The sequence below is a fragment of the Podarcis gaigeae genome (assembly GCF_964106915.1).
Source record: "Podarcis gaigeae genome assembly, chromosome: 9".
Classification (NCBI taxonomy): domain Eukaryota; kingdom Metazoa; phylum Chordata; class Lepidosauria; order Squamata; family Lacertidae; genus Podarcis; species Podarcis gaigeae.
The window spans coordinates 11,392,428-11,418,197 of record NC_139685.1 but is presented as its reverse complement, the minus strand read 5'-3'; the positions used below and the strand labels follow the sequence as shown (position 1 = coordinate 11,418,197).

General features: G+C 44.1%; 1 protein-coding gene and 1 long non-coding RNA gene across 8 annotated transcripts in view; one reads left to right on the top strand and one right to left on the bottom strand.

The window, feature by feature from the left end:
• Positions 1-25,770, top strand: part of LOC310852192 — a 405,418-nt gene that overhangs the window by 278,693 nt on the left and 100,955 nt on the right. The window lies entirely within an intron of this gene.
• LOC310852117 (cytosolic beta-glucosidase-like) overlaps positions 1-25,770 on the bottom strand; it is a 107,836-nt gene that overhangs the window by 52,993 nt on the left and 29,073 nt on the right. For 5 of the 7 annotated variants that reach the window (XR_014567987.1, XR_014567988.1, XR_014567989.1 and 2 more), the window contains exon 2: positions 8,361-8,690. Coding sequence is in view for 4 of the 7 variants with exons in the window: in XM_083755019.1 (XP_083611145.1) it covers positions 8,361-8,490 (130 nt within the window). In the remaining 3 variants the exon portion in view is untranslated. Of the gene's footprint in view, positions 1-8,360; positions 8,691-12,448; positions 12,578-25,770 lie in introns of those variants that run through there. The other 2 variants (XM_083755021.1, XM_083755020.1) reach the window with 2 other exon arrangements.

Genomic DNA, 25,770 nt, shown 5'->3' with positions numbered 1-25,770 from the left:
TTATTTTAAAGTCCATAAAGTCCATTAAAGTCTCATGCAACTTCTTAAAGAACTCGGCCTTCCCCTCATTAGGTGCATAAACTCCTACAATCAAAATTTTTTCTCCTTGGGTTTGAATTTCCACTGCCAGAAATCTTCCTTGTTCATCCTTGAAGATCAATTTTGGTTCCAATTTTTCTTTAACGTAGATCACAACCCCTCTTTTCTTAACTTTGTCTGAAGAAATAAATTCCAGTCCTAATCTTTTATTTGTCAAAAGTTTTCTGTTTGTCCTGGCAATATGGGTTTCTTGCAAACATATTATGTCTAAGTGTTCTTTCTTTAATATGTGAAACACCTGTCCCCTTTTTCGGGGATGGTTCAAACCATTGCAGTTCCAACTCAGAAGTTGCAGAGACATTTTTGTTACTGGGCTGCTTTTCCACCGACTGCTCCAAGTTCTTGTTCCTCCTCAGTAGGTACTGAAACTAATCCAAATGATAGATTTGCTATGTCCGGTATTTCCCTCCCACTCACGGTTCCTTTCTCCAAGTCCTCAAAATTTCTCTCCAAAAAGTGTTCTTTATCTTGAATTGTTTTAATCTTGATTTTCTTCCCTTTGAAGTTGAAGGACAGCCCTTGTGGAAACTCCCACCTAAATGGGATGTTGTTTTGTTTCAGCAAATCCACTAGAGTCTTAAATTGGGTCCTCACCTCTAAAAAGTGCTTAGGAATATCCTTGAAGATCTGTATTTGGGAATTCTTAACAATCAAGGCCTTCTGGAAATGCAGGTTCAATATTTTATCTCTTTCTTCCTTAGATCTCAGGGTGATTAAACAGTCCCTTGGTTTCTTGCCTTGTTTTCTACCAATCCGAAAGGCTGTAGTTATTACAAATTCATCCTCTTCCCCTTCTAGCTCATCAGTCCAAAATTCTTGGAACTTGTCTGTAAGAAATTCTCCCAGGTTGCCCTCTTCCTCCTCTGGTACCAATCTCAATTTCAGATTCTTATTTTTCCTCTCTAATTCCATAAGGGCCAAAGCTGCGTCATGTTCATGAACTTTCTTCGCAATGGGTACAAATTTTCCCTTAGTGTCCTCGGCCGTGCTCCTAGCGCTCTCAGCTATTTTCCTTGTTTCCGTACTTTCCTGAATTAAGCTTCCTGCAGCCAATCAAAAGCCTGCTTTGGTTTTGGAATGTTTTGGAAGTCGAAATGGCTTCCAGAATAGATTGTGTTCGATTTCCAAGGTTCAACTGTATACTGATATATCGCAATGTCTGAAATAAGGGTGAAGCTGGTTTTCAACTTTGTGATATACCACCAGCTATGCATCGCGACATACTGATATATCACAACATCTGAAATAAGGATGGAGCTATGTGGAGGCACTGGCTGGCTTTTCCCACATTCTGATTTTTGCACAGTAGTTTGGAAGGTGATGGTCTAGATGCTGGGGAGGAGTCGAGTTGGTTGTCAGACGAAAGGGCTGCCTCAGTGACAATGGACACACTGACTGCTGCAATATAGTCTCCTGACTTGCCTCTGGCACCACCTCCTCCTAGTGAAGCCCTCCGTGCCTCTGGTGAGGTGCTGTAAGGCCTGGACTGAGGAGGAATGGTGGCGACTGCTTCCCCCTTCCCTTGAATCTTGCAGAGGAAGATAGTAAATATTTACAACAGTGGTTTGCAGAAGCTCAGAGATGGAAGAGGGGCAAAGATGGGAGATTCTGGGAGAAGCAGCTGGTTGAGACGTTATCACTAGAAAGAATTCCAGACCCCTTTCTCCCAGAACCCAGCGAGCAGTGAAAGTAGGAGAGCAGAAAGCGAAGAGGCAATTGTCCTTAAGCAGCCACCGTAAGGGGTGGTGGTGCTGTTGGCGATTGAGAAGGGAAGGGGCAAAGGCATTACTCCAAGATGCAGCATTTCTAAGCATCTCTCTGTGAATACTGAATAAAAGACTTGGTAAGAGCTTCTTGTCTATCTATTACTGGCAGCCTGTCGTGGGGGAAGCTCAGATTCCCTGAAGCCTGACAGGCCCTGAGGCTTCATCAGCTCATGTTGCCTTGTGCACAGTGCTGCTCAATGAAGAAAGCCAGTCATTGGAAAGGAAATTATATTCCAACAAAGGGGGAATGGTTAAGGATACTTTGTGAGTACCTGGAGTTAGCAAAACTCACAGATTTAATAAGGCGTAAGTCAAAAAAATTAATTCAGAATCAATGGAAATGTTTAAATGATTATTTATACAAGCAGGGCTCAAATACGAAAGTTTGGTTGTGTCTAGACTAACCTTGTGAGGAATGCAGAGAACATAAAGATTTGATTGATTATGAAAGAATCTAAGGAAGGGAAATGATTGAAGAACAGATATAAATGCGAGCAAGACAACTAAGAGACGTATGGTGAATGCGGTGGAAGTCTTTTATAATATTTTAACTAAGATTTATATATTGCAGATTTGAAGCAAGAATTTGGCAATATTCCCAGTTATGAAAAGTGTTTTTTTTTCCTTTTCTTTTGTCTTTTTTCTTTATATCTTTTGTTTTTCCTTTCCTTTTTATTTTTATTAGTTTTCATTTTGGAAAATATGTATATAGGTGTGTTTACAGTGTTATGTATTGTCCTTTGTTTTTCTTTACTTTCTATTTTTTGAAAAATTTAATAACAATTATTTTTTTAAAAGAAGAAGAAAGCTCAAGGCGCTTGACCCGAGACAGCTCATTCAGACGTGCACGTTGCCACTTGATGGCACCAGAGTCAACAACATACTGGTGTAAACTAGGCTTATAACTCCATTGTCTCTTCTGGGCAAGCCACAGCCAACTTCCCTCACTGCAGGGGATGTGCTGGAAACATCTGATGAGGCTCAGACAATGCAACTGTCCTCCCAGTTTAATGTTATTTAAAGGACGATCTCAAATGTTCTTCCACATGCAGCATGAAGGCTTCAAATACCCATTGCTTTGACACATTCTTCAGACCCATCGATATTTCCAGCAAAAAGGAGACAGCCAAATTGCTTTCAGATAAGTGTTAGCATTTAACTTAGTGGTGCCTAGGCACTACTAAACATAGGTTCAGTGCGTGGAGTAGTGGTTAGCGTGTTGGACTGGGAGATGGAAGACCAAGGTTCAAATCTCCACTAACCCATGAAGCAAAAATCACTGTTTTTCAGCCTATATAATGGGGAGAGGTGTATGGGGTGCTAGTGGTGGGGGAGTATCTCTGGTGGCGGACATGTTGTGCTCCTTCTGGGGTAGTTTGTCCACCTTTGGTCCCCACCCTGCACTCAACTCTAAGCAGGGGTTCCTAGAAGCTGTCAGCATGTGACAGCAGCCACACCCTGGGAAACAGCTTTGACTGGCCAGCTAAACCAGGTGAGGGTAGCCGATAGGTTTCAAAACCTCAGTGATTTAAGGTCTTCCCCTGCATGCAAAAACAGGCTCTGGTGGATTGAACAGAGGAGACCAATAGTGGGTCCAACAGTCAAGAAGGAGATTCCTGCATGTGATGTAGAGGGAAGTGAGAGGCAAATGGGGCTTTAAAGCGCTAAACAGACTCAGCCCTGTATACCTGAAGGAGCATCTCTGCCCCCATCATTCAGCCTGAAGTCCAGCTCCGAGGGCCTTCTGGAGGTTCCCTCACTGCGAGAAGTGAAGCTACAGGGAACCAGGCAGAGGGCCTTCTTGGTAGTTGCACCCTCCCTGTGGAACGCCCTCCCATCAGATGTCAAGAAAATAAACAAGTATCTGACTTTTAGAAGACATTTGAAGGCAGCCCTGTTTAGGGAAGTTTTTAATGTTTGATATTTTACCGCTTTTATTGTTGTCGGTATTCTGTTGGGAGCCTCCCAGGGGGACCCAGCCAAATGGGTGAGGTATAAATAATCAACGATCGTTATTGTCCAACTGGGACCTCTGTTACCTTGTGGGATAACTTTGGGAGAAGAAAAGGCTATGGAGTCAAACCTACACAAATACATAGTGGAGTCCCTAAGATGGTTGGATAGTGTCTTGTCGTCCTCCTGGCAACTTCTGCAGCCAAGCTGGTGCCAAACATATTGCTCTGCTTTCCTGTGGACCACATAAGCAAGGCCAAGAGGGGATGTATTGTGGTCTGGGCAGCCCAGGACCTCTGCCCAGGCTAGCCATTTCGGTGCTGCTAATGCAGGGATTTGACTTCACCCCAGAGGTGCACTCCACTGTCTCTTGAAGCAGACTGGTGCCAGCATCAATGGGAAGGGGGAGAATAATGTATGCCATGTTGGGCTCTTTGGAGAATAAGGCATGATAAAAAATGCAACAGTGAAATAAATGTTGTTGTTGTTGTTTAGTCGTTTAGTTGTGTCCGACTCTTCGTGACCCCATGGACCAGAGCACACCAGGCACTCCTGTCTTCCACTGCCTCCCACAGTTTGGTCAAACTCATGCTGGTAGCTTTGAGAACACTGTCTAACCATCTCGTCCTCTGCTGTCCCCTTCTCCTTGTGGCCGCCGTCTTTCCCAACATCAGGGTCTTTTCCAGGGAGTCTTCTCTTCTCATGAGGTGGCCAAAGTATTGGCATCTCAGCTTCAGGATCTGTCCTTCCAGTGAGCACTCAGGGCTGATTTCCTTCAGAATGGAGAGGTTTGATCTTCTTGCAGTCCATGGAACTCTCACGAGTCTCTTCCAGCACCATAATTCAAAAGCATCAATGCTTCGGCGATCAGCCTTCTTTATGGTCCAGCTCTCACTTCCATACATCACTACTGGGAAAACCATAGCTTTAACTATACATACCTTTGTTGGCAAGGTGGTGTCTCTGCTTTTTAAGATGCTGTCTAGGTTTGTCATTGCTTTTCTCCCAAGAAGCAGGCGTCTTTTTTTAAAAAAAATTATTTATTTATACAACAAGGAAAAAAACACACAAAAAAAACAAATACCAAATTACACACAAATTACAAAAATAACCATAGACACATAATTTTCTTGGCAAACAATAAAACATCTATTGGTCTTAACACTAAAGACCCAACTTCCCGTCTGTTCCATATTTCAAATTCATATTACTTATTGCCAATACACGTTTTTTTCATAATTAAACTTATTCTCAAAAAATCTAATTTCTTCTATCTACCTAGCAACTATTACTGAAGTTCCTCGAATGCTGCAACAGAATTTAAACTACTATATTTATTTTTCAGATATTCTTTGAAAACCTCCCATTTAGAAACAAATTCCTGTTTTGATTTATTCTTTATTTTTTCTGATAAACCATCTAATTCGGCATATTCTGTCAGCTTTTGGATCCAATCTTGTATAGAGGGGATTTCATTACTCTTCCATTTTGCTGCGATCAAAACTCTTGCTGCCGCCGTCGCATATAAAAAGATACCCTTCCTCTTTTGTGGAATATCCAAATCTGTTATTCCCAGGAGGTAGGGATCATAGTTTGCTGTGGTAATGATCATCAATTATTATTAGCTAGCTAGAACTGACCTCAATTTTTGTATTACTGTTCTTATTTATCTCTTAAATTTGTCAGTCGCTTTATCTTGCCTAGGACAACCGAAAGCCACTTACAAATAGACATGAATCCCCACATTTTTGTATTCTAATGTCAGGAATTGTCTATCATACAGGGGAATAGATGAGCACCTACATATTTACCACTAACATAGAAGTTCCAGTTTATCCAAGCCATGCATTGAGTCCAGTTGTTTGCAAGTTAACTGGTTTTCCTCATGCACAAACCTGCCTGTAAGAATGCATCACAACTACTGCTATTTATTCATTATTTATTCTGCTTCTTCCTTCACAGGAGAAAACCTAGTGTAAAACAACCCAAAAAAATCTAGTACGTATCTGGTTAAAAAGAGTTTTATCACAGAAAATTGAAATTTATCAGAGGGATGGCCTTTGGTAAGAAGAAATACCTTTGAGTGCTCTGTTGAAAATTCACCTTGTTATTCCTGGGTCACAAGGCACTTTGAGCTGCCCTTTGAGCTCACCTGGCACAATCAGAATGATACTTCAACCCTTTTAAAAGTTAACAAACTCTGCTAAACTAGCAAAAATGTCATCCAATGTGGGACTTTCAGAGCTACAAGGCAAAAACATGACTAGACACAGGCCTTCTTTCATTGCAGTCCTGAACCCCTCAGTTATGGGATGTGTTTACCCATAATCTGAAGAAACAAATAAGACTTTGTCTCTTCCAAACCCAGAATGTATTCTTATCTTCAGGGAAGGATCTTCCGGCAAACAATTCCCATTTGCTCTGTAAGGGTTTACACAACAACCTCACCTGAGGCATGAACTGAAATAAAGGAGCATTCATCCCTTCTGTAGGGTCTTATTTGGGAATAAGTATATTGTTATCAATGGTGATGATATTATATTATTTTATTTATTCGACTTCTGAGTCATTTGCTACAAAGAAGTTTCCAAGTGACTTGTTGTTGCTGTTCAGTCATGTCCGACTCTTTGTGACCCCATGGACCAGAGCACGCCAGGCACCTCTGTCTTCCACTGCCTCCTGCAGTTTGGTCAAACTCATGCTGGTACAGTAGCTTCGAGAACACTATCCAACCATCTCATCCTCTGTTGTCCCCTTCTCCTTGTGCCCTCCATCTTTCCCAACATCAGGGTCTTTTCCAGGGAGTCTTCTCTTCTCATGAGGTGGCCAAAGTATTGGCATCTCAGCTTCAGGATCTGTCCTTCATGTGAGCACTGAGGGCTGATTTCCTTCAGAATGGATAGGTTTGATCATCTTGCAGTCCATGGGACTCTCAAGAGTCTCCTCCAGCACCATAATTCAAAAGCATCAATTCTTCTGTGATCAGCCTTCTTTATGGTCCAGCTCTCACTTACAAAAGTCTAAGTGACTTACAAAAGGTTAAAAGCCAAAAAGGTACAACATGTAAAACATATCAGTAAAAGCATTCCAATAATGCTTGAATGAACCCAGCAGAAGAACAAAAAACAGCATCAAACAGCTCATCATACTCTGTCAGATGCCTTGGAGAACAGTTGTTTTAACCTGGTGCCAAAAGAGTACAGTCGTACCTTGGAAGTTGAACGGAATCCATTCCAGAACTCCGTTTGACTTCCAAAACGTTCGGAAACCAAAGCACGGCTTCTGATTGGCTGCAGGAACCTCCTGCAGGCAATCGGAAGCCCCGTTGAACGTTCAGGCTCCAAATAACATTCACAAACACAAACACTCACTTCTGGGTTTGCGGCATTCGGGAGCCAAAACGTCCAAGTACCAATGCCTTTGGGATCCAAGGTACAACTTAAACCTCTGGTGCTGTTTTTTTAAATTCTCTTCCAGCTACATATTCTCCTACACAATGTGTCAGAGGTTTGTTCCATGGCTCAGGTCTTGGCATCTGCCCTGTAGAGCACTCTCCCCATGGAGATCAGGCAGATCATCACTTTCTGTCATCTATTAAAGACTTCGTAAAGTTTCTGAAGGCTTATCTTCTGCAGAGACGGTATTGGTTGGTAGCCTTTTATCATAACTTTATCTTATAAGCTTTATACTATCTTGTTTTACCTTTGCACGCTGCTATTGTTAAATATTGAGCAATCTACAAATGTTCCAGATAAAAAATGAATTAAATAAATGCAGCACATGTGGCAAGAAAGCACTCACGAACATTTTGTTCATTTCACTTCTCCCTCAGAGGAAATCCTGTGAGCACATGCTTTTTTGTGGCAATTTATACTATTAAGTAGTGGATTGACAAAGCAGACGACACAGAGATTTCTCCAAGTGGTTCTTTATAGTAAGCTGGAACTGCACTGAACTGAACTGAACAGCTCAGCCGACCTGCTTTTACAGGCAGCCGGCTGACAACATTGTAACAACAACACCCCAGGGTTTCCCGCCTAAATTAACTGACGTGGACCTGAGTGAAAACTATATACACAATACCCCTGGTGGCCAGGGTGAGCACTTCTATACATAACATATACTTTTATCTGGAATCTTCTACCCAAATTTTATTATTATTATTATAGAAAGACAAGAGTATCAATGTCTGAATAAATGAAAGCATCTTTATAAACTCAGCCCTAAAAGTATAATCTGTGTTGTGATTACAAACTGCTCGAATTTCGTACTATCTTCCATCTGCATTTGGGATCTAGAGGAATCCATTCCCATTATTTCCCTCCCATCAAGTGTTTCTTTGAAGGAGGTTATTGAGTTCTGCTACTGCCGGAAGAGAGCAATGTAATGGAGGAAATCTCTTCCCAAACTTCATGAGACTCCTTCTTCTCCTTATTTACGAAGGATAAATCATTATGACAGTCAATCCATTTTCAGAAACCCGATTTCATCCATTTGCCACAAAATACTGCAAATAAGTTTATTTAAAGAAAAATCAGATACCTTCAACCTGGTATGCGGCTGTGGATGCGCCCCAAGCAAACGGTTTTGGGAAAGAAACGCCTTCCGGATTCCAGCTGGAGTCTGCAGAAGAGTCAAGGATGCTGGATGCACCAGAGAGAGCTGAGGCCATGTTCCTACGATGGTCTGTCTCTTTGTCAATCGGCGAATACTTGCTGTTTCTTGCCTGCTTTTGCCCCAAGCAGATTTCTGTCAGTCAGAGAGGACAGAAGAAGTGACGTGTCCGCTCCAGGTCTCTAGAATAAATCTTGCTTCGTTTATAAAAGCTCGGATGCCCAGGGTTCAGAGGGCAGCATTTTATCTCCAGTGCTACTGTTAAGAGAGAGAGAGAGAGAGAGCAGTGATTGAACAAGGACTTTGTCTCACAGAGTGTTTCTGAAGATTTTTTTCTTGCAGAAAAAGGGGAGACCAGCATGCTTTAAAAGAACAACTTTCTGCCTTCTCCAAAAATAAATACAAGAGGATGTTAAGTATTCAAAACACTCCAAACTTTAACAAAAGAACCACCATGCCAGAACCTCTAAGGAACCACAGAACTTCTAGTTATCTCCCGCTTGGACTACTGCAATGCGCTCTACGTGGGGCTACCTTTGAAGGTGACTCGGAAACTGCAATTAATCCAGAATGCGGCAGCTAGACTGGTGACTGGGAGTGGCCGCCGGGACCACATAACACAATGCAGAGATCTGCATTGGCTCCCAGTACGTTTCCAAGCACAATTCAAAGTGTTGATGCTGACCTTTAAAGCCCTAAATGGCCTCGGTCCTGTATACCTGAAGGAGCGTCTCCGCCCCCATCGTTCAGCCCGGACACTGAGATCCAGCGCCGAGGGCCTTCTGGTGGTTCCCTCATTGCGAGAAGTGAGGTTACAGGGAACCAGACAGAGGGCCTTCTCGGTAGTGGCGCCCACCCTGTGGAACACCCTCCCTTCAGATGTGAAGGAAATAAGCAGCTATCCTATCTTTAAAAGACATCTGAAGGCAGCCCTGTTTAGGAAAGTTTTTAATATTTAATACTGTATTGTTTTTAACACTCGATTGGGAGCCGCCCAGAGTGGCTGGGGAAACTCAGCCAGATAGGCGGGGTATAAATAATAAATTATTATTATATATATCTTATTATTCATCGCAGTTTGGTTATGCTATGGTTTGGAGCCTCACATATGAACCAAGTCCCTGCCTTAACTATGGTTTAGTTGGCCACCCAAAGAGGTGAGGAACTTGTCCTGTCAGCCCTCCCGATTTGTCCCATGAGGTGGGAAAGTCACAGCCGCCCCCCCACACCTAACATGCCTGTTCCTTCCTTGACCTCCTCTTAGAAGTACGTTGGGCCAATCCAAGTCCAGATGGTTAAAAAGGCAGCTTAGTGCAGGTAGCCACAGAAAAATGAACACGGCGGCATCAGTGCCATCAACAGAAGGAGGAGCTAATGAGGCCGATTTGCTTGTGTTCCTTCCTTCTCACAGCCCATGCAAAGCCACCCAGAAAGATATTGGCTAGTACAACAACAGTTCTCTCGGCACATACACTGGTGAGCCATTGTAGTCAACCTAACCTCGACTGCACACAGGTCTAGGAGTATTGTACAGGAAAGGAGACCACTTTTCTTGCCTCCATTCTGGCACATAAAGATTTCGACCGTGTTACGCTTCCTGCTGCTGCTTTCCTCAGTTCTCAAGTACTAAAGCAGTCGGAAGGAAACGCGAAAGCATTGTTGGTCCCCATTCTGCCCTCCAACCCAAGAATGCAGAGACGTTTGTTGCAAAAGACAAAACTCAAAGGTCTCCAGTAGCTCAGATATATTTTTAAAAACAACACACTAGATGGCACTATTGCAACTTTATTGTTCAGACATGGAAAGAAACTATTTCCCCTCTTGACAGTAGTAAAAACACACCCCTATTGATTTATGCTAAGGTCGTTATTCATGTTTATTGGGCCGCGGGCAACATGTCGCTTTGAGGGGTGGGAAAAGAAAAAGGTCAGACTCTGTTAAGTGAATTCCAGACTTGTGTCGTGTTGCTTTCCTTTACATGGAAACCTTTGACTCGGGAAACATTCGCCCAGCAGCTTCGATCTACTGCTGCAAATCAGTAGTATGTATTATGTATATAACTGGGAACGGCACCGGATTTGGCCAAACCCCACGGTGCAAGATTGTGTGTCTTATTTTAGCAACACTATTTCTTAAAGGGTTAAAAAGTAAGCAACTGGCAAAACTTCACAAACCCTTGTAGACATTGCACAGTAACTGGATCTGCATCATATAAATCTTGCTCAGCCCTGCAGGCCCTGTGGAATGAATTTCTATCCCTCTTTTCTTCAAAACTCAGGTTGTCATAAATACTTTCTCCACAATTTACCCTCACAACGTCCCAGTGAAGTAAGTTAGAGAACAAGGAGCTCAAGGTCACCCTGTAAGCTAAGCACAGATTTGAACATAGGTCTCCCTGGCAGAAATCCAGGTCACAAGACATTATAACATATTGGCCTATCTGAGAAGACATCTTGAAAACTTAATTTAAGTTTGCAAATCAGCTAGCTTTCAAGTCCAGTGGTAGAAGTATATTTTTCCTGTTTCCCTTACTGCTTTAGCAATGGTAGGTTGTTGAACAATGACCGCTCCCTGCTTAAAACGGGGGGTGCCCTTTGCGGGGACGCATGCAGCCCCTAGATCTGGAGCGGCTCCAACGAGCTTGGCTTTGCCTTCCCTCAGGTGGGATACCTGGAGGTCTCCGCCTACCTCAGTCAGTTGTCCAATCCCACCTGGGGGAAGAGTTGCCAAGGAGACCAGGCCAGGTAGGGGAGGGATTACCTGCCCACACAATAGAGGGAGGATGTTACCTGGGAATTCTCACTTGGCTCCAGAGCTTCTCCCACCCTACCCACCCTCAGTTAATGTCTTATTTTACAGGTTAATTTTCCTCACAGGTTTTGCAGGTTAACTTTTCTTCACAGGTATGCGGGCGCTGCTACGTTAAGGTCGCTGGTTAAAGGGCCGGAAAGGAATTTCCCTGCATTGGCAGGTTTCGCCTTTCCCGTAGCAAAATGTCACAACTTTGGCGGTATCAGGCCTTGGGCGGAATCCTTTTGTCCATCTTCCTCTTTGCGGCAGCGATACCAGGGTTCCCCGTTAAAGGGGTTTAATGAAGGGAGGCTTTGACCGTACGCCGAAAGGTCGTCATTGCTCTCCCCTGCGGCGGCGGCGTTACGGGGGCGGCTATCTCTGCTTGAACATATGTTCTCCAGAGCCGGCCCATCCCCCCCCACACACACACACTGGATAACCCTGATGCTCCCTAGGTCCCCGGCTGGGGACTGGGGAGGGAGAACGCCCAATGCCTGAGCCAAGGTCTACCCACATTTGAAATTTAATAAAGTTGTGGCCAATTTAATCCCATAGCACGTTGTCTTGAGTCGTTATTCCACATGACGGGGGGGGCCGCGCGGGATCTGGGGACTCCGCCTGTCCACGCAATACAACTGCACATGACATTGTCAGCGCTCACTGATAATTTACGTGGACATAAAAAGTGAGTCAAAGCTTATTTGTTGCTGTGACCATCCTGGTCATTTCAACCAAAAAGGAAATAAAAGTATTCTATGCATACTGTGCAAAATATTCAGAGATACACCACTATAATACAGTGATAACCAATTTGTACACACATATCTTGAAATTTGGTGAGTCTCAAACTACACAAACCACTTGGAACTGGTTTGTTACATTTTCTTACACAAATTCTAAATGGAAAGCATTAAGCAATTGCTGTGATACAACCAGATTTTAGGAGAACACTGACTAGCATACTTTACAGAAATCTGCTTAAATTGGACATAAACACTCCTGTTGATTGAAATGAAGGGTGATGATACACAACAACTTTGGGGTGGGTGGGGAAAGCCATTAATGCATTACAGAGAAATTGTATTGCTTCTGATTCTATTTAGCTTGCTTCATTAATGTTCTGGAAGAGGGAGGAAATGGCAGATTAATTAAATTTGCAGATATTAAGAGTGGGAGGAGCGGAGACATTAGAAACATGGGCAGAATTTAACAATGCTATTCACCTTGGAAAGTGACAAACTACTGCATCTGACAGGAATCTGGGGGCAGGGGAGGAGGCAGAAGACACAAAAGACTTCGTAGCAAGAGAAAAACTTGATGGGAGCCGGCCATTCCAGTCTATGGAAAATGGTGCCACTGGATGACTCAAGATGGTGCTCTTTGTGAAGATGAATAATAATAATAATAATAATAATAATAATAATAATACCTTTATTGTCATTGTACAACCTGTGTACAATGAAATTAAACGAGCCTCCCCCCCCCAAAAAAAATCCAATCTCTTATCGAACAACACACCACCTCGCAAGTCAATTTCGCTATGTTATTTTCCGTTCAACAGCCTAACAGCCCATGGATAGAAGCTATTTTTTAGCCTGTTGGTAAGGCTGATTATACTTCTATATCTCCTGCCCGAGGGTAGAAGGTTAAAGAGGTGCTGGCCGGGGTATGAGTCATCCCTGAGAATTTTTCTCGCTTTCCTAAGGCAACGATCCCTTGCAATGTCATCTAGCGTAGTGTTTCCCAACCTTAGGCCTCCAGCTGTTTTTGGACTACAACTCCCATCATCCCTAGCTAGCAAGACCAGTGGTCAAGGATGATGGGAATTGTAGTTCAAAAACAGCTGGAGGCCCAAGGTTGGGAAATACTGATCTAGCGGACTCAAGGGACAGCCCATGATATCATGTGCTGTATTCACCACGCTCTGTAGAGACTTTCTGTCCGTGGCTGTCAGGCCAGCATACCACACTGTGATACAATATGAAAGGACACTTTCTACTGTAAAAGGAGTTCATCAGTTGTTGTTTAACATTATTCTTTCGCAAAACCTGGAGGAAATGGAGTCTCTGTTGGGCCTTTCTGACCACCTGCGCTATGTTGATTTTCCAAGTAAGGTCCTCACTAAGGTAAACTCCCAGGAATTTAAAGGAGGAGACTCTCTCCACACAGCCCCACCTTCCCACAGTTTGAGAGGCAGCAAGGAAGAGAGTGGCACAGGGCCAGCTTCAAGGGTTGGCTTCTGTCAAGGGACCACAGAAGGAATAGGAAATCAGTGGCTGAACTTCACTCCTGGTCGATCCCCACAGTACCCAACAGCAAAGGGCAATGAAAGCCAGGCAGAGGCCAAGCCAAGTTGGAAGCAGGTTCAAGAGAAGAAGTCATTGGTCAGTGTCCACATTTGAAATTCAATATGCGTCAGGCATATTTTGCACCTGGCTATTGACCATTTGCGACCAAAAAGAAGAGTTTGGATTTGATATCCCACTTTATCACTACCCTAAGGAGTCTCAGGGACGCGGGTGGTGCTGTGGTTTAAACCATTGATCCTAGGGCTTGCTGAGCAGAAGGTAGGTGGTTTGAATCCCCGCAACGGGGTGAGCTCCCGTTGCTCGGTCCCTGCTCCTGCCAACCTAGCAGTTTGAAAGCACATCAAAGTGCAAGTAGATAAATAGGTACTGCTCTGGTGGGAAGGTAAACAGTGTTTCCGTGTGCTGCTCTGGTTCGCCAGAAGCAGCTTAGTCATGCTGGCCACATGACCCGGAAGCTGTACGCCGGCTCCCTCAGCCAGTAAAGCGAGTCGCAGGACTTGGAGTCAGGCAGCCACCGTGTGCTGGTCCCGGGGGGAAGGTACCGTTACCGTAGACAGAGTTCACAAGATGAGAGGTGAGGTCCGAAACAGGGAGCCGGGCGGGGAACAGGAACGCTGGAAGGTCAGAAGCAGGAGGCCGGGCAGGGAACAGGAACACTGGAAGGTCAGGAGCAGGAAGCCGGGCAGGGAACAGGAACACTGGAAGGTCTGAAGCCAACAACGACGTTGCTCCTGCAACCTGGGACCGGGCTGACTGACCTTCATCTTCTTCTAAGGCCAGGGGCGGTCCCGGCCCCCAGGAGCCCCGCCTCCCTTGGCCTTAAGGCGAGCACTCCTCCTGGGAGCAACCAGTTCCCTTCGCCTCTCTGCCCTAAGCCTCTGCAGTTCAGGAGAGGCCAAAGGGTTACTGGGCCCCGGGGGAGGCTCACCTGTAGACACTGAGTCCTCAAGCACCTCTGGGGCCAGAATGGTTTCACCTGGTGCCTGCTCCTGAGGATCTGACACAGGTGCAGGCTCCTCAGAATCTAGGCCTTGCCCCAGTTCAGCCAGCCCTGGAGGCGGGGACTCCTGTGCAGGCTGGGATTCCTCTGGTTCACCCTCTGAGTCGGAATCCCAGGCCATCACACACCGTGTCTCTTCCTGCTCCTCTTTTGAACTTCAGCTGTCTTCACCTCTCCAACTCCTGACAGCTCTCTTTTCTGCCTAGGCTCTCTCCCAGTTTCCCTTCCCATCTTGGCAGCACACTGCACATCACAATTGTCACAGGAAACACCAGTGAGAGAGATTTCACTCGGATTCTAGCTTTGACACCCAATGCACATTTGCACCATTATGTGGCTCACATACCCAGCTCCCGTTTAAAAACAAGCAAGAAGCAAAATGTGTGGGCGCGATTCCGACCAACTGCTTTGCGAGAGACACAGCAACGTGCACCTTTCAGTGCTTTTAGCCAATGAACAAAGTCAGGGCTATGACTGATATTTACAGATGTAATGCTATGCTTAGAGAAGTGTAGAGTGGCCAGCTCATTGTCTAGAGAGGGGACTTCTTAATTTGTTTGGAAACTTTCTTCTACCTTGCTGAAAAAAATGAGAAATCCAAGTTGTCAGTGCAGCTATGATTGCACTGTGTCTCCCCAAGGAATTGATGCTCTAACTCAAAAAGAGTTAAAGGTAAAGGTAAAGGACCCCTGACAGTTAAGTCCAGTCGTGAACGACTGTGGGGTTGCAGCGCTCATCTCGCTTTACTGGCCGAGGGAACCAACGTTTGTCCACAGACATTTTTTCTGGGTCATGTGGCCAGCATGACTAAGCTGCTTCTGGTGAACCAGAGCAGCACACGGAAACGCCGTTTACCTTCCTGCCGGAGTGGTACCTATTTATCTACTTGCACTTTGATGTGCTTTCAAACTACTAGGTTGGCAGGAGCTGGGACAGAGCAACGGGAGCTCACCCCATCGCTGACTTTCCAATTGGCAATCCCTAGGCTCTGTGGTTTAGACCACAGCGCCACCCGTGTCCCTCAAAAAGAGTTACACTGCCCATAAATAAATATCATCATGATATTCCTTTTACAGTTTCTGTGAGTGGCGGAGAATGCTTGGGTTGTCAGCCCTGCAAAGCAGGCCAGTGTTTTTATACTTAAAGGGCTGGGGGGCAAATGTCAGGAGGGTAGTATATGACCACCCTGCGAATGTCCTGGCATCCTGAGATTTTTGAGAAATGCAGAGGAATGGGGCTGTGAAGGTGAGCGCAATAGCAGCATAGGCTGTGAGCAGGGAATTAGATGAAAAATTGGGGCTATTCCAGTGGGTGAGGGATTTTTATCACAGAAACATTCTGTGGGGTCCTTGGTGTCGCTGCTGCCATCCACCCAGACTGGCCTACAGTTCCATAGGGGGAAGAACAACAACAACCTACTTGGCCAAGTCATTGTCGTAAGTTTTCTCAAGCTTCTTCCATCCTTCCTTCCTCCCTTGCCTGCCATGTCCCTCTGTGACATTACAGCAGCTTAGCCACTCATTCCTACAGCTTTCATGCTTGCACTACAAATTGCCTCTTACTTTTATATATGTGGAATATGCATAGCTGTCAACTTACAGATTTGAAAATAAGGGACCCGCTGCTTCAAAAATAAGGGATCAGCAGCCAAAATAAGGGATTTTCCAAGCACAGGTATGTTCAACTTCTGAGCCCCTCCGAGCCAAAGGCAGAAAGCCCAGCCAGCAGCCAAACGAAGCCTCAAGTGGTGGTTCCCACAGCGCAGCAACCCGTCAAAGGGGATGCAGCAAGGAAAACCACCGTCACCTCTCCACTGGGAAGCGCTGAGCAAAGGCGAATCCCCAGGCAACACAGCCGAATTGATCGGCACAAGGCATGCAAGCTCCACCCCCCAGTCGTTCTTAGACTCCTTATTGGGTGAGCAATGCAGCCAAGCAACACAATTGGAGCCTCCCTCCTCCCTGGCCGGCAGGGAGGGAGGGAGAGGAGCTGCTTCCTTTGAAACCCGGGAAATTTAAGGGACATCATCAATAAGGGACAGCAGCGGGACACGGCGCTGGGATAAGGGACGTTCCCGCCAAATAAGGCACAGTTGACAGCTATGGGAATATGACCCTCCAATTAGGCAGCTGCACCAGTCTGCAAGAGAGTAGGTAACACAGCTTTCCCAAAGATTTGTGCAATACCGTAATACGGCAAGTCTTTTTTTCCATCCACCCCCTTCTTTTCTAAGAAACACTTGTTTATTGCGCATGCTGTTGTTTTTTTTTTTAGCCTGCAAAACATTAATGGACGCTTTTCCCAAGCACCTGTGAAGAAAGATAAGTAGCACAGCGGTAGTTTAATGTGACAAAGTAATCTAAACGCCTATTTGAAATCTAGTAAATACAGGTTATTCTCTTTTTTAATGACTTAATGCTTTTATACTATTTGGTGTTCCAGGCATTATTAAAGATGTGCAGCGATGCTTGGAGATGATTATCTCGTTCTGAGAATATCACAAAACACATACCTGCCCCAAAGCTGAACTAATGGAATGAGAAAGAGAGAGAAAAGATCAATGCGGCTTCTCTTCGGCGTGACTGTCCATTGCTTGATTTGGACACATAAATGAAAACGAGATTAAAGGATGCAGTACTTAGAACAGTGCAGTGATGCCTTTTTAATATGATTATCTTAGAGGTTGCCTGCTCAACAAAAAACAAAAAAGTCACTGGGATAGATCCAGTATCTCATTCAATTTCAGCTTTTTTGATCTCATCCTTTTTTAGTTTCAGTTCAGAGCAATTTGAACAGATGCACAGGAAAGATTAAGCCACACATATATCCTCTTTCTCCCTGATGAAGATAATTGAAAACACCGTGAAAAAAGTGGAGTTTAGGGTGAAACAGGTGGCTTTCCTAAACTTGCCTGGAAAAGCGGACCCTTCTCCCATTTTCAGGCAAAAAAAATTGCCTATTTCGGACCAGTCGCAGAAAAGGTAGCAAAGTTGGCGAAATCCTCTTAATACATTCTTGCCAAATACTCAACAAGCAAGGAAAATTATCTTAGTACTGGAATACCATTATTCCCTCTCAGTTTCTTTTTCTGAGTCGGTTTGCACATTCAGATTAAAATAATCAATTGTATGTGGACCGGATATAGAGATGGCTGCAATGCCCAGTTTTCCATATTGCCTATGGATATTGTCCAAGCAATGTAGGATTATCTTGTCAATCTAAGCACATTTCCCATATTTTCCTGTGAATCTGCATAATGTGTGCACATTCTCAATTCTGAGCACAATAAACCTAACATAGATATGCACACATTGATCTGCGCACCATGCACGTAATGTCCATTGTGCTTTTTTGAAGTCATTATTTTCGTGGGGCAGCACCTGTGCTGTGGAACTCCCTGCCTCTTGACAGGAGGCAAAAAAAAAAAATCACCTTATGATTTAGTTATATTTGTTTTGAATGTTTTCTTCGCTTTTATCTTAGCTTTTAATGATAGTCTTGTTTTCAAATGCCTGGTGGATTTAAGTTGTTTTATAAATAATTGTCAGCTGCTTGGAGATATTTTGTATTGATCAGGCAGTTTATAAATTTCCTAAGTAAATAATGCCTACGTGGTTAATATACAAAGACAGAGAAAGAGAGCTTTTTTCACCATCTACCCGTGGCAAACAGATACAACCGACCTTCTCCAATGACATTTGCTCAAGTTTTTCATATGCCAAACCCTGATTTTTTTCCCCATTCCTTTGGTCATCCAAGTATGAAGAGATCTATTCCAGCATTTGGAAGTATCCTAGCCAGCATAAGTACTGTTTCTGGGGGACAGAGAGTGGGCAAGTGAGGGAGGCACGGGTCAATTCTGTATCCAGGGCAGCTGTCTACCAGCTCCATCTGGTACGCAGGCTGAGACCTATAGTTTAAATGTGTGAATGGGTGTTTCTTTCTTGCTCCCCCTGGTGCTGAGGTCTTCCTTTTTCCTCAGCCAACCTGAAGCAATTTCTGACCTTCTGCCTGTCTGCAACTGTGTCCTATTGCTTTTCTGTTTCTCTCCTGCTGGCCTTCAAAATGAACCCTCGGTTTACGTCCTTCTCTCAGACGTAGGCTAAGGCTTGACACATTTTACCAGTGGGTTGTGTGCACCCTCTGTGAACCACTACCACCCTGAGATACAGTCTCACAAAGTTGCTTTTGGTTTCAGTCAAAAGCCCTGAGGGGGTGTCTGCCTTGAGAAGCGGCCACAAATCCCACTACAAATTTCACTTTAAGTGACAATCTGGTAGCCCATCAAGAAGTGACCGGGAGCCATTGTGACCATTTCAGTCCATCATACTCTGCAGCTCATACAGACGAGTGAGCCTTGAAGCACATTCATTGCAAGGTCTCGGTGAGCTTTGATTCCTGTCCCCTTGTCAATGTTTGTTCAAGGAGCTTTCCATGGAAAGCTGTGTTTGTTCAAGAAACTTTCCGCAGAAGATGTGAGGAACAAGGTCACAAAGCAGTGGGAAACTCCACTTTGCAAGGTCTACTGAAAAGAATGTGTCTTAGGTCACCTTCACATGATCCACAAGGTTTTCTTTTCAAAAAAATATCTGAGAATACTTAAGGGAGATGTCTGAATACTGAGCAATACATTCTCCCCCACCCACCCCAATAGGTATGGCAATCAAGTGTTGGCCAAATGCCCAGAACAGGCCCAAGACAGGTTTGTTCTGTAATAAAGCCTGCAATTGTTAAAAAGCTGGATTAAAAGCTCCTGACATACCTTTGGAAACTGGCACAAGAGGATTTAAAGCAAGAAAACAACTATTGTTCCAGTCAGAGATGAAGACAGATTGAAGATAAGCTCAGAACATTGTCTTCAGGTGCACTCCAAGTTTGCCTTCTAACCTGAACTGGCAGACATGGTGGCAACCTGAATCCTGGCCAAAATCCTGCAACCTTGCCTTAACCCACTAACTCTTTGGCAATTGGTTCATTTTGTTAGGCATGGGACAAAGTAGAGGTGGAACAAGACCGCAGGCTTCAACTCAACTTTTGTGCTAGCAGTAGAGCTTGCATTTCTGGTTGTAGACTTGGAGCACTCCAAACAGACTGAGTTCTTCTTTCAAAAATAAATAAAAAATAAGTGATTCTGTCTCCGGCCTTTATTAGGCAGAAAGCAATAAAATAATGCACATGGCTTAGAATTCTCTCAACAAATGGCCATGCTGAAAGTCAGTGTTTTCTTCTTCCGAACCCACAAAATATACACATTTGAAGCGCTAAATAATAGGCCCACAATAACTTATGTATACTATATTTTTCGCTCTATAAGACACACCAGACCACAAGACGCACCTAGTTTTTGGAGGAGGAAAACAAGAAAAAAAATATTCTGAATCTCAGAAGCCAGAACAGCAAGAGGGATCACTGCGCAGTGAAAGTAGCAATCCCTCTTGCTGTTCTGGCTTCTGGGATAGCTGCGCAGCCTGCATTCACTCCTACATTTCCCTTTACTTTTTAGGAGGGAAAAAGTGAGTCTTATAGAGCAAAAAATACGGTAAATTTCTTCCATGAGTCTGACCAAAAACTCAGGTGCAGACAACTGACTTTAGGTCACTTTATCACCCGATGTACAGAATGGCCTTCCATCATGCCTGTTTTTAGAGGGACAGAAAGGGCAATATTATTTCAATACTCTTTTCCAAATCTGGTTAGAAACCAGCATTTACTACTGTGGCAGCTGTTTCTGGCCTTTTACAAGATTAGTTTTTAAATTTATGGTTAATTCCTTCATTGTTGCAGGGTGCCATAAATACAGCAGCAGAATCATAGAATTGCAGTGCTTGAATCTTTTTGCCCCATGTGGGGCTCAAACCCACAACCGTGAGATTAAGAATCTCATGCTCTACTGACAGAACTATCTGTAGAAGGGAAATCATATCACCATTGCTGTTGTCCTAAGCATACTTACAAAGAGGCAAGTCCATCTGAAAGCGAAGGGACTTATCTCAGTCTCAACGCTGCTCAGACTAGCCGCTCTGCCACATTTCTAAAAATAAATAAATGCTTCTCTCCCACGGTAGTACATGTTTATTATACCCACAGGCCTGTTAAATATTTCCTACATCCAAATTGGCCCTCAGCAATTTCCTACTGAATGTCACAACTTGAAATTATTATCTTTGCTTTCGGCAACTCAGATACTGACAACTTTAAACTGCCAGATCATTCTGTTAGCACTCAGAATTGCTTCTCATATTACTTTTCCAACCTTTCCTGAGATACACGGAGCAAAGTGCCAAGAATATGTCTATATTTGTAACATGGGAATAGTCTGTGACACATCCAGCAAACTTCCCAGAAGCTACTTAGACAGATGTGAGGTTGTTGGGGGGGGGAGGGAGTTGGCAGGGACAGGAGAGGAATAAAATTGTTCCTAAAAGAGCCTAGTCAAATGAAACTTCTTGCCCCCCAATGAAAGCCATTCCAATTGTTTCTGGATAGGTTGTTGTTTAGTCGTTTAGTCATGTCCGACTCTTCGTGACCCCATGGACCAGAGCACACCAGGCACTCCTGTCTTCCCCTGCCTCCCGCAGTTCGGTCAAACTCATGTTAGTAGCTTCAAGAACACTGTCCAACCATCTCGTCCTCTGTCATCCCCTTCTCCTTGTGCCCTCCATCTTTCCCAACATCAGGGTCTTTTCCAGGGAGTCTTCTCTTCTCATGAGGTGGCCAAAGTATTGGAGCCTCGGCTTCAGGATCTGTCCTTCCAATCAGGGCTGATTTCTTTAAGAATGGGGAGGTTTGATCTTCTTGCAGTCCATGGGACTCTCAAGTATCCTCCAATACACAAATGACTATTTTCTGAACAGGTTGTCCATATACATGGCTAGCAGAGATTCATCTGATCACGATAGCTGGGGAAATGTTAGTTGCAATCACTGGGATTTTGCTAGTCAAACGCAGTATGCTTCTCTATGCAAGCGCACACCCACAAGCAGGGTTAGAAATTCAGATGTATAAGCTAGGTGCCAAATGGCTCCTTAAACCAAGGTTGCAGGAGCCAAAACGGAATGTCTAGTTGCCATTTTGGGGTAAGACAGCTCTAAAGTCTTATTTGCAAATGGTGGACTGACCGTGATTGATTCTCAGTTAAACATCTGGCTAGTTCAGATGACAACCTTGAGCTAGATTAAGAACTTGACGAACTTGAAGAAAAGTCACTTGATCCAGGTTCAGTCCACATATATATCAGCCGATTCCTACCTCTTTTTCTTAATGGTGACATAGACCATTCATAACATAGGGATATTCTTCACAACTGTGAGCAGGGCAATGGGGTGGGAGAAGTGAAGACAAGCTACAACAATTAACTATAACGTCGTTCACTACTCCTGCTCAGGCTGCACAGAAAAAGCATTTTGGTTCCTGAAATTCATTCAGTTTGTGCAAATAAAAGATAACTGATAGAATTTTACGAGATGCGGGATTAGTGTGTGAAAACAGTCAGGATCCAATGAGCCCCAGGCCTGCACCTCTAGATGGTGCCCATGTTCTTTCATGTAAAAACTCACTACAGACAATTTGCATGTCAAAAGAAGAAGGGGAGCTAGGTCTAGCCTAGTCTTCTCCTCAACAGGACAGAATTCTTCTCTCTAACATTTATGTTCGGGGATTTTTTTTATGTGCAGGGAGATTTATATGGAGAAACAGTCATGGGATTCCCCACAGAAAGACATAGGCACAGTCTGAAGTGGTGTATTTCAGGAAGTGTGAATTAGACCTTAGAACCCTCCAAAAGGGAGAAGACTTCCTGTCACCAGTAATTCTCCCCAGATATCTAGGAGATGTTTGTCTTCCATAATGTCTTGCCTTTGGAAACAATGAAAGAAGAAAACAGGTTTAGTATGGGCAAAATTCCAAGACTCCAACCGCCATTTTACACTACACCCAATTCTTAATTTTAGTCATGGTGCTCTCTGCCAAATTAATGTTCTTCTGGTTCAATATGAAGAACAGAGGTTAACAAAAGGGCGAGGATTTAACAGCCCTCATCTTCAGCTGGGCCTTGCAATATCTTCTTCCCCTTTATTACTTTCTCCTTTTATACATGCCAAATCATCAGGCAGATTATATCTAATTTCTCAACTGAAAAGGTAGAGATGGGCTAGAGATGTTTCAGAAATGTGTGGTATAGAGAGATATTTTCTGGCAGTCCACATCACCTTCTGTTTGATACCCAAGTTCAATTCCTGATAAATTTTTGATAGTAACAACAACATTGAGCACTTTTATACAACACATTTAAAGCATTCAGTGTGCTGCACATTCATGTTTCAGTGTACAGTGGTGCCTCGCAAGACGAAATTAATCCGTTCCGTAAGGCTCTTCGTATAGCGGTTTTTTCGTCTTGCGAAGCAAGCCCATTGACAGCTTAGCGGATTAGTGCTATTAGCGGTTTAGCGGCTTTTAGCGATCAGCTGTTAAGCGGCTTATCAGCGGATCAGCTGATAAATGGCTTAGCGGCTTAGGAAAAGGGGGGGGACCTGCAGGAACTCGCAAGACATTTTCGTCTTGCGAAGCAAGCCCACAGGGAAATTCGTTTTGTGAAGCGCCTCCAAAACGGAAAACCCTTTCGTCTAGCGGGTTTTCCGTCTTGCGAGGCGTTCGTCTTGCGGGGCACCATTGTACCTGCAAAGGAAACTGGGGTTATTGTCCCTTTATTGGGATGGAAGGGGGAAGCAGAGACAGGGAAGAGTGACTTTCAGGCTCTTCTTGCTAGCCTTCCCCATATACTGCCATTCCGTACCGGGTACCATCTGACCTTGCTACGCCACTGCCTCTGCTGTATTTTCTCTTCCAACCCTCCTTTCCTACTCTACCCTATTTCATTCCACTTGCTGCCTCCTCAGGTTCTTGTTTCTCCTCTCCTCGGCCCTTTCCGCTTACTTGTTTGACCCTCTCGAGGATTTAAAATGAGTGACCAATGGCAGGCGAGACTTTTCTGCCTGACCTGCATTTTTTCTCACAATAGGGCAGGTCAGCCAACCACTGTCAGAAGCTTCGTCGTGACAATACATTTTTGTGCAGTACAATATAAATTTGCCTGACTAGACCATCTGCATTCTAGAATCAGTACTATGGTCTTAACATTTCAGCAGCGCAGTACGATGCTTTAAATACTAGATACTATAGCAATGTTGTGCAATGGAAAAATATGGCGTTCAGAAATGTGACATCCTCAAGGCTACCATTTGAAACGACAGTGGAAAAATTAAGAAAATCCTCTGTTCCAACCAAGTTCAATTTCTTACTGAATTGACCCATGAACTACTGAATCATTAGCTTCTAAAAACCCAATTTTACCAGCCAATTATTCAGCAGAACATGACATGATCAATGATGCTGAAGGATTCAAGCGAGTTGTATTGATCAGATTTCTGTGTGTATATATTTGTGTGTGTGTGTGTGTGTGAGCAAAACACAACTGTCAGCTCATTTGGGTTCATTGCTGATAAAGTGATGTTTAAAACAATTAATGAAGTAACGCTTTGAACATGGAGGGCAAAAGCACTAATTGATATAAAAAAGTCAGAACACTAAGTGCTCAATTAATTAATAATTTTCCTACTAATTGATTTCTTCAAGTATTCTGGAGGGCAAAACTGAAGTGGTAGAGATCTATAATAATTGTCTCTCCATAATAGCTTAGCATTTGACACTCTTCTAAAAGGAACCTAAGGGAAGGAGCTGAAAGACCAGTTAATCCCTCAAATCCATTTGCAATTATTCCAGAGATTTGGAGGGTGGGAGAGATCAGCAATAAGTAAATTCTCCATTGGTGCATGTTTTGGACTCTCAACTTTGAGATGTATCCAGAAACAGGGGCATGTGGAGCATTCATCGCAAAATAAAAACAAAACAAAACAAGACCTCTGCAGCTGGGAAACCACAAGAACAGTGAAAGGAGATGCTGCTAAGCAGTTCAAAATATGCAGATATCACAAACAGATACCTCTGATTAATTCTGGTAGAGATAACCAACTGGACTCACCAACCTGAAACAAGCAAGGCAAACTACAGTGGTACCTCAGGTTAAGTTCTTAATTCGTTCCGGAGGTCTGTACTTAACCTGAAACTGTTCTTAACTTGAAGCACCACTTTAGTTAATGGGGCCTCCTGCTGCTGCCGTGCTCCCGGAGCCCAATTTCTGTTCTCATCCTGAAGCAAAGTTCTTAACCTGAAGCACTATTTCTGGGTTAGCGGAGTCTGTAACCTGAAGCGTATGTAACCCAAGGTACCACTGTACAGTCACTAAGTTTGCATGCCTCCCACCTCCCCACCTATCCCTTTCTCCATTTCCCTTTGTCTTGAAGTTGCAAGCCCAGTAGCAGTATCACCGCCTGCCCTGCGGGTCAGTGTCTACATGTAAGATATGACTAATGATCCAAGCAAACAACAATCTGGATTAAAAATGGCCACAACTTTATTGATTACAGATCTAGGTGGAATTTTGGCTCAGGCATCAAGTGTAGAGGCATCCATTTCAGCCTCCTGCTGGAGGGTCGTGCCAAGATTATGGCCTCTCCAAGACGTTGATTACTGAGTTGGCCGTCCTAAGGCCACCGCTGGGAGCCCTATGGCCCGTCTGCCAGACACTTGGCTTCAGCACAGGGACATCCACCAAGACCCTTTTAAAAAGGTACCCTGAAAATTCCACTGGTTCAGGGCAGGGTAATGCATCACTTCACCCCACGCTTGAAGACTAGGATTTGACCTAATACCTTAACCACCCAAAGAGGCAAAACCTCTAGACCAGTCAATTTGTCTTCAGGGAACTTCCTTCCTGGCTCTTTTCTCCATTTCCCTTTGTCTTGGAGTTCTTGCTCTATATTGCCTTTGCTTTGGTCTTGACATCCTTGCCTTCTGTTAGCAATGCGTCCCTTACTCTCCACCACCAAGTTCTCCTTATATTTGATTAAAATACAGTGGTACCTCAGGTTAAGAACTTAATTCGTTCCAGAGGTCCGTTCTTAACCTGAAACTGTTCTTAACCTGAGGGACCACTTTAGCTAATGGGGCCTCCCGCTGCTGCCGCGCCACCGCCACATGATTTCTGTTCTCATCCTGAAGCAAAGTTCTTAACCTGAGGTACTAGTCATACCTCGGGTTGAAGTCACTTCAGGTTGAGCGTTTTCAGGTTACGCTCCACAGCGACCTGGAAGTAATGGAACATGTTACTTCTGGGTTTCGC